Below are 18482 nucleotides of genomic sequence, written 5' to 3' on the forward strand. Positions count from 1 at the left end.
CCACAGGAAGGCTAAGAGCAGTAGCTCTCAAAGAAGAGAACTCTGATGAAGCTGAGGGCCTTCCTGACAATATTTTCCATTGCAGGAGGAGGGGCAGATGAGGGAGTGTTACATATTTTAATAAGCAGCTCAACACAGTGGGAGGTTTCCTTGTCTAATTACATAAGTTGTTAGAAACCGCAGGGAAGAAAGGATTTATGTCCTAGATGACATTGTCTCTGTGTTGTAATTAAAAGTTATTTTTAATACCTTTGTTTAGTTGAACACTTAGATTATTGGAAATATATGTTGAAATTTACAATTCACAAAAAGGCAAAGAACACTATGAGAAGCCCACAAAACAGAGCTAAATAAAGTAAAAGACAAATGTTCTGACATTTCAGGGGAGGAAACTGAAAAATGGGGGGTGTGGGGGGAAGAGTTTCACCAAAATCTATGCAAAATTCATGACATTTTTAAAAAAGTGGCTATGAAAAACATATACTTTTGAAACAGCAATAATAATATGTAACTAAATGAAACTATCCTCACTCAGGGCTCTGCTACCATCCAGTAGAGTTGTAAGTATATTCCTTAAGATTAACTTGATGCACTGAACTCTGGAATTAGAGGGACAGGTTTGGATCGGACTTGTTGCTTCCCTCACTCTCTCAGCCTACTACGAGGATGGCCACAAAAGTAAACGTGAGCCCTAGAGCATCGCCATGAGCTGGAAGGGACAGTCACAATAGGGAAATTGTAATCCTACCCTCAAGAATATTTATAAAGTGTCTGTTCTTTAAAAAAACAACAATAACAAAATCTCTCAGTGCCTTTTTGCCTAAAATCAACTCCCATTTATTTCAAAATCCTGCAGTTCAAGAAAGGATAAAAGAAAATATATTTAGTTGATTGTTTATGGTGCTGGTGTCAGGGATGGGGCCATGTCATTCTGGAAGGAGGTCTCTAGCGGTAATACCCAGGCCTCTGTCTTTAGCCCTGTCCTATTCAACATTTTTATGAGTGACTCGAATTTAGACATAGATGGTATGAATATCCAACTTACAGATGGTACAGAGTTGGGCAATATGTGAGTATTAGGATCCAAAAAGAATCTGACCGTCTAGAACAATGGGTCAATGCTAGCAAGATGAAATTTAATCAAGGTAAATGTAGTGCCCTGTATCTGAGGGGTTTTTTAAATATCATCGGCTGAAATATAGTGTGGAAACTTACTTAGAGAGCAGTTCACATAAAAAAGAAAATGAGAGGTTTTAAATGGGTCATAATCTCATTGAGTCAAAAGTATACTACAACTTCCCAAAAATAGCTTATTTGATTTTAGACTACATTAATAGAAGCTCATTCAATTTTAGGCTGTTAATAGAAGCATGTTATCCAGAACAAAGGAAAGTGACAGTCTCACTGTCTTCCATAATGGTCAGACTACATCTAGAATATTAAGCTCAGTTGTAGTCAACACATTTAAAAAAGAACATGCAAAACTGGAATAAGTTCAGAGGATAATGACCAGGAAGACAAGATGTATAATCACTAAAGACAGGGATCTTGGGGGCAGCTAGGTGGTACAGTGGATAGAGCACTGGATCTGCAGTCAGGAGGACCTGAGTTCAAATCTGAACTCAGTTAAAACAGCATTTGGCCACACTTACCTGCTACACTAATTTTTTCAAATGCTGCTATGCTGCTGGGAACAGCCGTTGTGGTGGTATTAGTTGAATTTGCTCCGGTGCCATTGATTACAAGATTGTCCACCTTCGATTCCAACTTGCCAATACGTTGTAAAATATTGTCCAATAAGACAGCAAGCGTTTTCTTCAAGTCTAAAGAGAATAAAATAAAATAAGGGCTATTTGAAATTAGTTGACTCCTAATAGGGCTTTCTTTTTTTCAAAAAGGTGAAGTAGCCTTCAACCCAACCATGTCAAAAGTGATCATCAGAAAATATCAGCCTGAGATCTTTCCAAAGCTAGCTGAATATTAAGGGCTTATATGATGGAAAGCTTTGAGCCAAAGCCTATTTGGAAAAATCCATTACCAATGAACTACAAGGTAGTTGCTTATGGAATTCCATGGTTATTTCAAGACACTAGGATGAGAACACAAATTCTCTGTAATACAGTTTTCTATCTGTTGGAATGCTATTAGCTCCTACAGTCCTGCAATGGCAACTCAAGTTCATGACAATGCTAGATAGTAATATGCACTAAAAACTCAAGAAAGAGTAAATTATGCTTACTTAGCAATGTCCCCATTTTCTTAATGGAGTTGACCATAATTAGACTGAATGTAATAAAGTTAGCACACTTCCTCAAACACCTAACTTTGAGTTTGAGTGGCTGATTTAGTGAACAAAATGTAATCTTTTAATCATCCCAGATCACACAATCATTATCACTAATACAAAAGGCCTCCCAAAAAACCTTTCCATATATATAGGACTACACAAAATAAATAATGGGCTCAATCAAACCCTCTGGGAGCTCACAATGTAGACATTGAAAAAAATATACACATACACCCATATATATGTGCATACATATATATATATGCATATATATATATATGCACACACACTTATGAAGGGGGAGAGAAGGAGGGAGGGAGGGAGGGAGGGGGGGAGAGAGAGAGAGAGACAGAGAGAGAGAGAGAAATATCTCAACAGAAAGGCAAACATACACAGATCAGTCAGTCAATCAATAAACATTTATTATATGTCCCATCTGAGTGCCAGGGATACAAAGAAAGGTAAACACATGGATATTTGAATGGATGCAGATTACAAGTCAGTTACTCATGCCTTCCCATCTTAGGAGACTTTTGTCCCCATTTGGGCAGGGCGCTATTGTTGAGGCCTTGATTGTTTTCCCTGGACATCACAAGGATTGCCCAATGGTAATTCTTTGCTCTTCCCATACAACCAGACTATCTTCTTTTATTATTACATGTTTCTTTAAACACATCCTTTACTCCAGTTCTTCACAGTTACTTGTTTATTATGTGTTGCAGCCTGTTCACACCCACCAAGTGCCTCTCTGATGCCCTCTTAGTGACACTCAATTTTAATTCTCTGACGACTCACAACCATATGACAACACTGGTATTAAAAAGACAGGTCTGAATTTCAGGGAGAAATAAGGTGTAGGGAATACATAGCTCAGGGTGGATGAGAATTTTGAATTTAGACAGATGAAAAATTATCACCTTTCATTTTATTCCAAGGGTACAGAGGCCAGCCTGCTTTTAAACAAATGCTTTGCTGGTTGAGCTGATGTACCCTGGCATGGCTAGGATATAAATATATATCTGTCTAGTTCACAATAGATACACTAGCAGCTGTTGGAGCTGAAGTCAAGGCTGCCTGACTGTCCCACATGGAGAATTCATCAGAACAACAACAACAAAAAAAAAAACCAAAAAAAAAAAAAAAACAACCCAGAAACGTAATTAGGGCGGAAGCTTAAATTAATAGTATTTTTAGGGATCGCTGTGCCCAAACAGTGGGAGCAAATGGCCCTAATCATCAGCAACATGCTCTATCCAAGGCTATGTTACCAAGTTTAATGGACTATCAAAGTCTCCCGACAAAATAACATTGGGCTGTGATTAAAACCCTGTGGGAAATGGTGTGACTATGCCTAATGCAGGCTTTGCTTTACTGGCTGGAACACAGTAGGCACTTTATAAATACTTACTGATTTACTTGAACATCTACAGAATAAGAACAATTGGGATTAAAGATGTAGAATGGCAAAGAAATCTGAGGATGGATGTCCATGAAAAATGAGGGAAAAGTTCAGAAACTAGTGAATTAGAGGAGCCAAAGACCGTGTCTTTTCATCCATTTTATAGCTTTTTTGAACATGTTCTTGTCCTTGAAATTTTCCTATTTGAAAAACAAGCTTAGCCTGATGTTCTCTCAAATGAAGAGCTTCCAGATAAAGCAGCTTCTTATAGAAGGTACCATTAAATGATTCTTGTCATCTGTGATATGATACCTATTAGTCTTTATGACTCAGTTATTCACCAGCATGGTATGAACCTGTCCTAGCAACGGGAAGACACCTATCTTCCTGCTTTCACAGGGCCTGAGTGAACATCTGGATTTCTGGGGTGGCCAGCCAAATAATTTGCATCTGGGAAAATGTATCAGAGAGGGTCAGTAGCATTCAGCATAAAAATCTAATGACCTCAGGACTATGAACTCCTCAATTTTATGCTCCTTGAGAGCAAGGACTTTCATAGCTTCCTCTAGGTCTGACATGGTACCCAATGTATCACAGGAGTTCAGCGAAATTTTTTTTTACTGTTTCTTTTGCTGATGATCATTGTACTTTCCTTTTGATATGGAGGTTCAACCCCTAATAATCCTTCTTATTTCTAGTTGGTAGTTAACCTAGGCAGCTGGAGGGTGCAAAGGATACAGTGTTAGACTTGGAGTTGGGAAGACCTGTTGGAAGGCTGCCTCAGACACTTATTAGCTGTGTGAGCCTAGACAAGTCACTTGCTTTCTCTCAACCTCAGTTTCTCCATCTGTAAAATGAGAATAATAACAGCATCTACCCTTACAGGGTTGATGGGAAGATCAAATTTATATAAAATGACTTGCAAACTTTAAAGCGTTACGTAAATGTCAGTGATGATGATGATGATGGTGAACCTGATGGTACTTTCTCAACCCACAAAGCCTACTATGAGAGTACTATGGCAGAGGGATGATACATGAGTTAGAAAAGCATTATCTTAATTGGGCTTGGGCTATGCCCAGTAGAGTATATTTAGTAACTGTGTTTGTATTAAGTGAAAGTCTATCCTTATGCTCTACAGGAGCCATTAGTGAGATATCACATAGGTACATATGAAGCTTGCACAAGAGCTGAATCTCTGGGCATTAGAGATGCCCTTAACCTTGACCACAGCCTTCCTCTTTCCTACAGCTAGACTCCCTAGCCATTTTGTGCTTTCTACAGAGCTTTGAAATATGACTAAAACAGGGCTGGGGCGGGGGAGGGGGGTAGAGAAAAGTAAGGGAATTATGTGCTGCAAGCAAAGTTTTGGAGCAAAAAAGACAAGGAGTGCTGCTGCTAGCTGTACTCTCCTCCCCACCGGGAGTGCTAGCAAACCAAAGATAGGGACATGGAAGAAAGGGGGATAGGACAATTCCAGCTTGGAGGAGATTCTAATTTACTCACTTAGTCATTCAATAAATATTTACTAAGTGCCTATTGTAGGAGTCTTACACTACTGCCCTTCTCTCTGTCTGCACTGAATCATGAGATATGCTTGGGCTATGCTGGAAAGCATGGGTCTTGATGGCAGAGAACTAAATTTGGCCTAAGCCTGGGCTGTAAAGGTGGTTTGATTCCATAGCAATATAGCAGTAAAATCACTCTTTGGGATGGCTGGCCAAGCAGCCATTGAGCTACAACTACCTCATAGAAGAATATTTTTTGACCTCAAATTCATGAACTTCACTGCTTGTTGTCTTAGAGAATCCTAGCAAAGGAAGATCAATCACGAGAAGAGAAAACATGGTTGAAAACCTCAACCTTGTCTGCCCACACTCTCACACTGGCTGAAGCAAATGTTAAATTGCATCAATGATCTTTTTGAGCCACTTTCCCCTAGCTTCACTAGAAAGATAAAACACAGTTAATAACAATTATAAAAAGAAACGGCGTATTCCATCCAGAGTCCTGAGAGATAATTTGCTAATAACCTGAATTATGGTAGAAAACAAAATTGAGGACACTCTCCAAAAATTTATCTCCATATTCCTCACTTTACTATTATCGGTTGCCCTAATTTCCTCATCTTGTTATAGATTCTTAAAGGCACATTTTCTTTATAATGTCCTCATACTTTATAACTAGACTTCCATTTGGAAAGATATTTATATAACAAGAGGTAAACAACACCTGCCTTAAGGATATTGGACAGTGACTACCAAAAGGTTCCACCACGCATACATCAGATTGACAAAGCTGCCAGAAAAGGAAAATGACAGATGTTGGAAGGGCTGCAGAAAAACTGGCACGTTAATGCACTGATGATGGAGCTATGAATTGGTTTGGTTATTCTAGAAAGCAATTTGGAACTATGCCCCAAAGGTCACTAAATTGTGCTTACTCTTTGGCCCAGCAATATCACTACTGAGCCTATACCTACAAAGTGATCAAAGAATGAGAAAAAGGATCCATAGGTACAAATATATTTACAGGAGCTCCTTTTAGAGTGACCAAGAATGGTAATGAAGGGAGTGTCCATCAATTGAGCAATGGCTCAACAAATTATAGTATGTGAATGTAACTATTATTACATATACGTATAACTATTATTACATATACATACAATATAGTTATTGTAACTATAAGAAATGTCAAAAGAGATAGTTTCAGAGAAACCTAAGAAGACTTATATGAACTGATAAAGAGTAAAGTGAACATAACTAAGAGAATCATTTATACAGCAGCAACAACAGTGTAAAGATAAACAACCACAAAAGATTTAAGAACTCTGATCATTATGCCAGAGGACTAACAATGAAGCATCCTATCTACCTACTGAGAGAGAGATGATAGACCTAGGATGCAGAATGATAAACAAATTTTTGTATATTACCAATATATGTCCTACTCTACTATAAATATTTGTTACAAGGGTTTTTTTTCCCTCTTTATTTTTTACCATGGGAGAGGGAAGGAGAGAAAAATCAATGCCTGTCAATTTTTTTAAAAGTAAAATAAAATAAACACTATGTAAAAAAGAAGTCTTCAAAACTATCAAGGTTAAAGAATTTCTCAGAATCAACAACCATTTATCAAGCATCTATTGTGTGCAAAGCACAATGTGAGCCACAAAAATCATTAAAGCATGGCCCCCCAGCCCTCATGGAATTTACAACCTAGTAGGGAAATGTGGCATATACACAAAGAGGCAGTATAATAAGTTTACAATAATGACAGGCAGAGTGGAACAAAATGAGAAGCTAAGAGAGTTTCAGTTAAGTGATGCATCACACAATCAGTTAGCAGCCAAGATCTGAATAAAGCCCAGGACTCCTTGATTCATAGCCTGGGCCTCTGTCTCATTGTTGAATGAATGGATGTGACCAAGATTCTCAAAGGCTCTGCCAAGGGACCACAAACTCTCGAAAAGCTGGAAAGACTTTGAGTATGTCCTCAATTATAAATGATGTGTGCAGTCTTCCAGGACAAGACTAAATTCAAAGGAGCTAATGTCAAGAAGGTCAGTCATCAAGTTATGAGGACTTGTTTTATGGGATGGTTATTAATTTTTTCAGTCACAACAACTTATAAATACTATCTACTAAGTTACAGGGAGCTTAGGATCACAATTAGTAGGGTGCCTCATCAATAAATATCAGCAAGTATCTACTGAATGTTTACAGGTCAAGCATGATTATGCTAAACAAAGTGGAGGCAAAGAGAAAAGCAAAACCTTCCTGTCCTCAAGGAGCTTACCTTCCAACAGAGGAGACAACACTACAGAGACTACATACAAGAAACACACTAAGTAGGAGCAAGTTAACCTTACAGGGGAAATTATTAGAAGCTAGGGACAAAAGGAGAGACAAGGAAAGGAAGGCTTCCTGCAAAAGGTGATGCTTGAGAGCTTACTTGAAGGAAGTTAGAATTCTGAGAGACAGAGGTGAGACAGGAAAGCATTTCAAGTACAACCACCAGAAAGGCATAGACATAGGAGATAAGTTAGCTAGTATGGCTGGGTCATGGCGACATGATTCAACAATGTCAAACGCTATTCCAAGAATTTTGTCCAGGTCATAATTAAGTTTGAGTCTTCCACCAGAAGAAATTAAATATTTGTTATATTGCTTTAGGACAGAGGCTTATAAATTTATTTGCTCTACCGTCCCCTGTTTAAAAAAAATTACTCACTCCCCCCTGGAAATCTACTTTCTTTAACCCTTTAACTTTTTGTTTTTGAAATTTGCATCATTTCAAAAAATATAAAATATCTCTATTTTTAAGTGAAGCATCTTAAGTTTAACAACTTATTGCAAATTTGTGGGTTTTTTCCTGCATTCAATTTTGATGATGCAATATTATGTCATATGACCATATAGTATCATACTATAAACAAGTCATTACATGCACATATTTCTGCCGATGTATGCTGGACTTCCTGACAACACACAATATGCTCACCTGCCTACACCTGCTTGTCAAGACCTGTCAGGTGACTTGACCACAAGTTATAACTTGCATTTTGTGTATTTGGAAAATAATGTCATCACTATGACTTTAACTCTGTTACACAACAGATAAAACATGTATGAACAGTTTTTTTTAAATTTTCTTATCTTCTTTTCTTTCCTTATGCTCCTACCACCCCTCCCTATGGCACCCAAGGCTACTACCACCTCCCTGGATTGTTCCAGCACCCCCAAAGCGGGCAGTATCTCCCACTTTGGGAACCTCTGCTTAGGATGAAAATATGGATCCTTTGAAGGATTATAGATTTACAAGAGTATAAAGTGCCATGTTGGAAGAAAGAAAGATCATTTCCAATTGAAAGAATGGGGTAGAAATCAGTGAAATCTTCAAAGTGGAGTAGCATTTGATATGGACCTTGGAAGAGGGATGGGATTTCAAAATGCAGAGAGAAGAGGAAGATGTTTCAGACACAGGAAAGAAGGTGAACAAAAGTACAAAAAATTGCGAATTGCTGGACAGGTACAAGGGACATCACATAAAGAGGAATAATACAGTTGTTTAACCCCAACTCTCAAGTTCCCTATCATTTCCTTAAGTAATTACTAGAAGCAGACCTCTTTCCCAAACTGAATTTCATTTCCTAGGTACTGATGGGGCACCATCAATGCTTGGGTAAATTCTGCTTAGCCTACTGATTATCTTATTTTAAATACCTTAATGACCTTGATGAGTCTTGCAGGAATTCTCTATTATTTTTACTGTATCTGGTCAGCTGAGTAGAATCAGTCCACCATTACCTCTCTGCAGGCTGCCAAAGGTCAAAGATATGGATGTAAGAAAGATAAAGTATCTCACTTCTAACTAGGATCCTGGTATTTCCAAGGAATATGCCACAAACACCATCAGGATCAAGAAAAGAGAAACTTGGGAGAAAAAAGAAAAATGAAGTCCAAGAATCAAAGATTTTTTAAAAAAAGCAATAGCTACACAAGTCATGGGGACAATGGCAACAAAAAATGCTTCTATGTCCAGCTCTGCCACTTACTACTGCCAGGCTGGCTTTGGGCAAGTTTCCTCATTTGTAAAATAAGAGGGTTTCATTAAATGACAGCTAAGGTCCTCTTTTACTTGTAGAGTTTAGATGGGGTTCTCATCACTTATTAGTCTTTTGTTTCTTTTTTCACTTTCAGTTTTATTAATTGGTTTTGATTTTACATTACATACATTTACATATTATTCCCACTTGTGAGGTTCCTTGTCACAAGGCAAAACAGTTAAGTAAAACTAATGATATAGTAACCTTATCTGAAAGTATGTGCAACATTTCACATCTGTAGCATACCCCAATCTCTATTTCTTTTAAATGAAGTCTATTTACTCACCTTCCCACCTCAATTTCATTGGGTTTTTTTTTTACAAATATGCATAGTCAGGCAAAACAAGTTGTTCTTCTCTGCCTTAGCTGCACCTAGAAATCTCATTATCAATAACTTCATTGTCTAACAGCAAAGATAACTCGGCAATACCTATCCTGAAGCTAAAGTGGGGTGACTTGCCTTCTTGAAACTGTTGATGCATTATATCTTTGAAATGCTGAAGTCATTGCTTGGAACTATCCTACTCACTTTTAAGGAAGATCTAAATCCCATTTCTAGTAGTTCCTCAGCAGACTTGCCATTTACTCTTCCTGGCTACAATTGGAATGCTCACCTATTTTGGAGCCATGTGACTTTATCTCACCTCTAACCAGGTCCAAATATCAATGGCAGAGGAGTACTGGAAGAGCACATAATGCTGCCACCTCCAATCCATTCACTCTGTCTACTGCCTTTCTCCCCTCAGGCATGCTGCCCAATCCTTTCTCAGGACTGCCAGCAAAGCTTTGGTCTGGTGACTACAGCCCTAGGTGGAGGAACAAAACATGCTTATTAATTGCCCACTATATGCCAGGCACTGTGCTGAGTCCCGGGGATGTGAAAACAAAAGGAAAACAGAATAGCCTCTGCCCTCCAAAAGCTTTGCCTACCAAGGGTCCAGTACATTGAAGTCAAGGGCCAAGAGTGCACAGCAGGTGGGCTGTCAGAATCAAGCATGTTTCCTTCATACCATAGCTGGCATCTGACCTCTCCTCCCCACTCACGCAGCTACCATCTTAGTTCAAGCCCTCATGGCCTAGATTACTGTAGTTTCCTAACTGATCTCCCTGCCTTAAGTCTGTCTGCACTCCAGTCCAACCTACTCCTGGCTGCCAAAGTAATTTTCCTCAAGAGCAAACCTGATTATATACGTGACTTTCCCACTCAACCAACCCCAGTGGTTCCTTATCGCCTCTAAGATCAAATAGAAATCCTCTGTTTAGCTTTTCATGCCCTTCACAACCTGGCCCCAACAAATCTGTCTAACCTCGATGAACATTACTTCACTCTTCAATCTAGCTAAACTGGCTTTCTCATTCTTCACATATGATGCTCCACCTCTTGTCTATGAACCTTTGTACTGACCTTCTTCCATGCCTAGAATGCACCCCCTCCATTCCTCTGCCACAGAAATCCCCTCTCTTCCTCAAGATGTATCTCAGGCACTGTCTTCTGCATGAAGTCTTTCCTAATCACCCAATAAACTAAAATCCATATTCATTTAGGTTATATTTATATCAGGTATATGCTAACAGCTAGGTGGCACAGGATCTGGAGTCAAAAAGGCAGGTTCAAATCTGGCCTCCAATTTGAACTTACTCCCTGTGTGACCCTGGGTAAGTCACTTAACCTCTGTATGCCCCATTTTCCTCATCTGTAAAATAAAGGTAGTAACACAACTACCTACAAGGCTGTTGTGATGATGAAATGAGATGAAATTTGTAAAGTAATTGGCAAGCCTTAAAATGCTACATAAATGCTAGATATTATTATTTTGATGCATAATTTGTATATGCATACTACTTGTCTCCTCTGTTTGAATGTAAAGACAACATAAGTTTGTTCTTTGTGCTTGTTCTCCCTAGTGGCACGTTGTAGGTTCTGAATAAACATTGTTGGGTGATTCCTTAATTTTACCATCATGCCAAAACATCATGCAAGAACACTGTTATACCCATCTGCTTGGATTCCCGGCAATCACAAACTTGGGTCATTGTGTGGGGTCCAGGCACTGAATGCTTCAGTCTTATATGTGCTGATTAAAGCCCCAAATATCCCCTCACTAGATTTGGGCCATCAGAGTTCATTGAGATCTGCCTGCTATTGTATTAATAGTGACCTAACAGTCATTTATTGTACGAGATTTTCCCATCACAATAGACTCAAAGTGGGGATGAAAGATTTCTCATGATGAACGTGTGGCATAAATTCTACCTAAATATTCCTTATAATGTGAGTTGGCCCATAAAAGAAAAAGGAAGGGGGATACCACAGTCTGCCCACATGCTGACAGCCGGAAGATGACGTGATACTATTTATGTAGCAGCTTTTGGCTGCTGGGGTGCTCTGGGTACTGATGCTCCAATGTCTCATCCATTTTTCTTGCTTTTTGACCCCCAAACTGCTGACCCTGAATTGTCTCAGTCATGGTTTAAATGAGTGGTGACAGCGATATTGGAAAAGAAATCATGATGTAACTGGGGAGAACGTGAAATAATATTTCCAAACTTTTCAGCGCACGCGTGCGCACACACACACACACACACACGGTTATTTTGAGGGCAGGGGTTTATAAGAGAACCAAAACATTCCCCCTTCTCCTCACCCCCTTCCTCATCTTCAGTTCTTTCTCTGAGTTTCTGGGCTTGTGGTATGTACAATTTTATGAACTTCATGTCTGGCTGTGGTTTTGGCAGTAGAGTGAGTTATGCTTCCAGTACAGTAGCCTTGGTGGGGGAAAACCCCAAAGGGGTGCATTGTACCTACAAGGTCTTTTCTTATGAACTGATGGTTTTCAGTTAACCACGTTAACATGCTAAAATGACAGAGGTCTCCCTGAGACACTGTATGGCCACATCAAACAGCTGTGAATATTTCCTTTAGTCGGTTTTACTCTCCACCCAAGAATGGAGTACTTCCTTTCCTTGCAGAATAGGGAGGGAGCTTCTGCTGTTTCAAAGGTGGTGTTTTTAACGTTACTCCCAAGGAAGTGCTAACATCCTAGTTCCTCCAAAGGAAAAAAAAAATAAAGTCCTTCAAGCTGTCTGTAGGAGTAGGGGCTGGAAAATATACCAGACAGTTTTATTACACTAATTAAAAATAAAAACAAAACTAATTTTAAAAGTTAAACAGGAGGCTATATAAAATGCCTGTATGCATTCCAAATATGTTGGCGGAAGCAAAGAAGAAAGAAGCCATCAGCTGCTCCTCATGGGAAATCTTTCTAAAAACTGTCTGGATTCTCTCTAGAAGAAGTTACATTCACTGATTAGTCAACAAAAGCCTAAATCCCATTTGAAAAAAGGCTATACTCAAATGTATCATGGGTGTCACACCATTCTCTTCCCATTTCATCTCCCTTCCAGCTCTCTTTTCTTCATTTGAATGTAAACTCCTTGAGGGCAGCGACTTGGGTGCTTATTCATACTTGCATTCCTAGACACTAGCACAGTGCTTGACCTATAGTAAGTACTTTCTGTATCATCTGTTGACTGTGGGTGGTGGTGAGGGGGAGGCAGAACCAGTAAGTAAGGCAGCAGACAGGCAAGGGCTTTCTGGTTTCAAGAAGTACATAGTCAATCAATCCACAAGCATTTATCAAGTGCTTGCTATTGCTAGGCACTGAGAATAGCAAACAAACAACAAAAATGACAGTTTCTGCTTTCAAGATGCTGTTAGTCTATCAGAAGAGATGGCATGTACATATATTATATGTATATGCAGAATAAATGCAAAATAAATCCAAGGTAGTTAAATCCAAATGACAGAGGGCACCAGGGGTTTGGGTAGGGAGGAGATCTGGAAGGGCTTCATGTAAGAAAGTGGTGCTTCAGCTGAGCCTCAAATGAAGTGAGGGAGTCTATGAGGTGGATGTTAAGAGAGAATATATTCCAAGGCCACAAAGCTGGGTAACTGAAGAATGGTGGTGCCTTTGACAGAAATAGGAAAGTTCAGTATGCTCCATAGAGTGACCAGTCATTTGGTCATGTGGAACTGAAGCTCCAGAGCAAGAGTGGGGCTAGAAAGACTGAACTCTAGAGCTGATAATTAAACCTATGGGGAGTAATGAAGGGAGAGAGAAGGAGGATGGGGAGAGAGGGAGATTGGGAAAATGGAGAGAGACAGAGACAGACAGACAGACCGACCGACAGACACTGAGAAAAGGGTCCAGAACAGAGCCCCGAGGAATATCCACAAACGAAAGAAATAAAATGGATGGTGAGTCAGCAAGGAATGAAAAGAAGCAATCAGTCAGGTAGGATGAAAACCAGAAAAGAGTGGTGTTATGAAAACCTAGAGAGGAGAAAATATCCAATAGGAGATGATGATCAACACTGTTCAATGCTGAAAAGCAGTCAATAAGAATGAGGACTAAAAAAAAAGTCACAATTTAGAAATCATTGCTAACTTTGAAGAGAGCTGTTTCAGTTGAGTGATAGAATCCAGACTGCAAATTGAGAGGAAAGGAAGAGAAGGCAATGAGTAGATAGTCTGTGTGTCCCCGCCCTGCCCCCCACTCCCCTCTCCCAAAGAATTTTGCTGAGAAATGGAGGAGAGATAAAGGATGATAATAGCTAGATCAGATTGTCAAGTCTAGTGAAGGGTTTTTTTTGTTTTGTTTTTAAAAGATGGGGGACATGGGTATTTTGAAAGGCAATAAGAAAGGGACCAATAGATAAGAAAACACTTTAGAATGTTTAGAAGATTAGAATGGAGGAGGGTGAAGACTGAGGGAGCAGTCTGCTAGAGGGGATTGGATACTGTAACAGCAACCACATTGGCATACCCAGGATGGCTGCTAGTCCAGGTTCTTTGATCTGTTTTACCAAGGAAAGCAACTTAAAAAGGGGTCAATGATCTTCTTTAATTACATAAAAAATACAAAGGGAATTAAAGACCAACAGACAGGGCTCTACTGCCTGAATCAAAGGTTTACATTCACCACTGGATCAAGAGAGCCTTTACTGCTGAGCAGTCAGGGAGCTCTGAACATATGGCCACTCAGTCTCGACCAGTGAATCACACCATTTTTCTCATAAGCAAGCCCCCAAAGCAAAAGCTCACCTCTTACAATATATACTCTTTCAGCTAATAAGCTCGGAGCCAGAAGGCATCACAGCCGAACTCATTGCCTAATTAGCTTATTAACAAAAGGTGTGTAAGCCTTCCTATAAGCAAGCAAGCTTCTCTTAATGGGCTCCACATGAGGCCTATTAATGGACAGGGAAGATCTAACACCCCCTCCCCCCCATTAACATTACAGATATAGCACCTATGTTGAAGTACTGATCTTGGCCAGAAAGACTTCATCACCAGGGACTGGAGGAAAGGAGGAGAGTATGGGGGATGAAGTCAAAGGGTTTTGAGATGAAGAGAAGGAGAGGAAAGGGAACTCCTGTCTAGCTCAACTGGCCTCAATCTTCTCAGTAAAGTAAGAGGAGAGGTACTCAGCTGAGAGGGTGAGAGAGGGGAAAGTAGTGGGGAGTTGGGGTGGTGAAAGGCTTAAGAAAAAAAGGTTTAGAATAGACTCTTAAGGAGTTGGAATAGAAAACCAATTAGGGAGAATAGGATTGCTTTGCTTTAGAGTGAGAGACCAACTGAAGTTCAATCATATAAACTGATAACATACTCAGTCAATTCAGTTACATGGCTTCTTCCAGATCTGGACAGAAACACGTAAGTATAAGCAGAGGAGGCACGTGTTAGGAGCAATCTAGGGCTCGGGTTTGGCAAGGGATGAACAGCAAGAGGAAGCCAAGTGAAATGCCAGGCTAATAGTCCGGGAACAAGAAAAATACAGAAGTTTAGAGGTCAAGGCAGAATAGTGGTCAAAACCCAGGCAAACAGTCAAGAGTCAAAGAACAAGCATAAAATAAGGTTTAACACAGCAAAACCTATGAGTGAATGAGGTCCCCAGGTGTGACTAGTCACCAGAGCTATATAAACTCATCATCTTTGCCCCCCTCCTCTTATGTACATTAATACTTATATATTTATATACTTAGGTACATGCTGGAAACTGTGTTGCTATCATTCCAGACTCTTTTCTTTCCGTTTATACCCCAAAATTATTCTGTTGCCAAGTCCGGCTGATTCTAACACCATAACATCTGTCATATCTATCTCCTTTTTTTCACTCATATTGCCAGTGCTCAAGTACTGGTCCTTATCATCACTTCCGACCTAAACTATTATAACAATCTCCCTGAATCCAGTCTTTCCTCTCTCTAATCTATCTACCACATTTCTGCTAAGATAATCTTCCTAAACTACAAGTTCAGCTGTCTTACTCTCCTGCTTTTAAACTGTCAATGATTCTTTACTCAACTAGGAAAAAAAATACAAACTCTTCCTTGTATTTAAGGCCCCTGTACACCATATCAAGGGGCAGCAAGGCTTACTAACAGAGAAAGTGCTGGGCCTAGAATCAGGATGATCCTATTTCACTTTTGTATCCCCTGTGCCGAGGTCAGTACCTTGCACACAGTAGGAACTTACTAAGTGTTTGATGCATCAAACGGAAACAAACATACTCCTCCTACTCATACTAGAGAAAACAGATGGAAAATACTACTATCTTCCCGCTTCCCATTTGGTTAGAGAATACACACCAAAGAAGACCACAAGAGAGGTGTCCCAGGGACATCCACAAAATGGGATTAAAAGTTTCTTTCCAATTCCCTAAGACATAAAGGTTGGAGGGCAGATAATGCTGGAGAGCTCATTAATTTCTACTTGTATCACAATTTTGAGAGCCCTCAAGAGCCTCTGACTGGATATGCTCCTCACAGATGCTATCTTGTGTAAGCCCTAGTACCAGGAATGAAACTGTATTGAACAAGATGCAGCTATTAGTCTCCTTGGGCCTGGACAATAGGAAACTACCCATAGCAGTCAAAATTGATTAAATGACTCCTCTACAGTATCTTCTAGCTTTGGAATTTTATGACTCAATATTGAACTGTTGAATCAACCCACTATTATTCTTGCAAGGACTTGGCATGTCTACCCACTGCTTTCTTAATGTATACCTACAAGATCTTTAATTAATCTGATATGAGAAGGGATAAGGGGAATTCTGTGATATTTTATCTGACATCTTTCCAACCACAGACAAGGATGGTTGCTGGGCACCCTTTCCTTCTTTCAGAACAGATGCTTATTTACCACATACATGGCAGAGCTGTAGGATAGACATTGAAGGGTCTTGCATTTTAATCCCAGTTCTGCCTATGTGGCTAAACCCCTCAACCTTCCGTTTCCTCATCTCCAAAGAACTACAGGACTAGACTGCCAGTGCTTCTTCATCTGACAGCGATGTATTCAGTGGAAACACAGGCCATCAGGATAATAAAGAGGTTCCAAGTACTGTGCCTTGAACTCAAGTCCTCTCCATGGAGAGTACTACCATGGATCTACTCAGCTTGCAACAAGAGAAAAAAGAAAGGAAAAAAACAAACTAGGCTAGCAAATTTTAAATAATTAAAATGTGGACTTGCTCAAGGATTGATATAAGATTGTGATGTCTGATAACTATGGCTTCCTCTGCTCCCATTCTCTTTTGGCCAGTGATATTCACCCTATGATCGCAAATACTTCAGCACAGCTGAACTGTCTGTCTCATTGGCACACAATCAACTACAAAACTGAGCAAGTAGAGCTGATGTGACGAATTGCCGTAAGGGAAAGAAATCATAGCAGGATATGCAAGAATTTCTGATGAATCTTTTAAAAGAAAAAAAAAAGAGGCGCTCAACTCAGAAAAGGAAATTGAAACAAAGATTGTTTCTTAGCATTATCCCTACAAAGCTTTATATCTGAGGCATAATTGTTTATTCTCTTTAAAGTCAGAGAATATTCTATTTTGTGAACAACTATTCATGAAAAGCAATGAAGAAAGAAATGAACTAATTAGAGTAGGTAGAATTTTGTCATATAGTCATATGACTTTGAATAGTTATATGACTTAAAGCAAGACCCTTCTCACAAAACTTTTCTAGTTATAGGAGTAAGAACTAGACCTATGATTTAATTGACCTAGGAACTCCGGGATGAAGAAACACCATCCAGCAATGCAAGTTGGCATCTCTGCAATTTACAGGCTTAAAAAGTTGTCTGGAACACTGAGCAATTAAGTGATTTGCCCAAGGTCACACACTTCAGAGGTTGAAGCCAGATCGTTGCACTCTGAGGCCAGCATCTCAATCCATGATATTTCACTGCCTCTAGCTTTCACAGTAAAGGGAAAGAAAATTTTTTTTCTTTTTCCTCCTTAACTCAGAAAAAGAAAAAAAATACATATAAAGCATGTAGATTAAGACACTGAATGTAGAATGGACCCTCAGAGTGTTTATCGAAGATCAATGAGACCAGTATTTTAGTTTCATATGACTTAGACAAACAATTATAGAAATATCCTTGAAGCTCTTAGTTAAATGAAAATTAGATAGTAAATTCTCAATTTCTAAGCTACTCTCTGAAAATGGGTCAGCTAGATTTTAGAAAATTCTTACAAAATGGTGTCTCGTGGCTATACTGAATAGGATCACATATAAAGCATGTAGATTAAGACACTGAATGTAGAATGGACCCTCAGAGTGTTTATCGAAGATCAATGAGACCAGTATTTTAGTTTCATATGACTTAGACAAACAATTATAGAAATATCCTTGAAGCTCTTAGTTAAATGAAAATTAGATAGTAAATTCTCAATTTCTAAGCTACTCTCTGAAAATGGGTCAGCTAGATTTTAGAAAATTCTTACAAAATGGTGTCTCGTGGCTATACTGAATAGGATCACAAGACAAAGAGCTAGATGGGAAGTTATGGGAAGATGGAATTTTATTTTAGGCATATTAGGAACAAATGTCTTTACTGACCAGCCATGCTCTGAAGGGAGAGATTAAAAGCAGACAGGCTGATGAGTTAGTTGGTATTCAAGAAACACTTTGACAAACTGCCTTAAAACTAGTTTCTCCTCACGGAAAATGCATAAAATAGGGAAGTAAATGTCATTTAAATTATTTTGTAAGAAATCATTAAGCAAGAAACAATATAGAATGGTCATTTTCTTTCTTGCCATCCCTACCAATTCTTACAATTAGCTTATACATGGTGCACCACAATTCCATGTGCATGAAAAATTACA

General features: G+C 39.2%; 1 protein-coding gene across 1 annotated transcript in view; it reads right to left on the reverse strand.

Moving 5' to 3' along the window:
* Positions 1–18482, reverse strand: part of MGAT5 (alpha-1,6-mannosylglycoprotein 6-beta-N-acetylglucosaminyltransferase) — a 384608-nt gene that overhangs the window by 209636 nt on the left and 156490 nt on the right. Inside the window, exon 4 of the mRNA XM_036747575.1 lies at positions 1653–1823. Coding sequence (XP_036603470.1) covers positions 1653–1823 — 171 coding nt within the window. The remainder of the gene's footprint in view (positions 1–1652; positions 1824–18482) is intronic.

The sequence above is a fragment of the Trichosurus vulpecula genome, chromosome 2 (assembly GCF_011100635.1).
Source record: "Trichosurus vulpecula isolate mTriVul1 chromosome 2, mTriVul1.pri, whole genome shotgun sequence".
Taxonomy (NCBI): Eukaryota; Metazoa; Chordata; class Mammalia; order Diprotodontia; family Phalangeridae; genus Trichosurus; species Trichosurus vulpecula.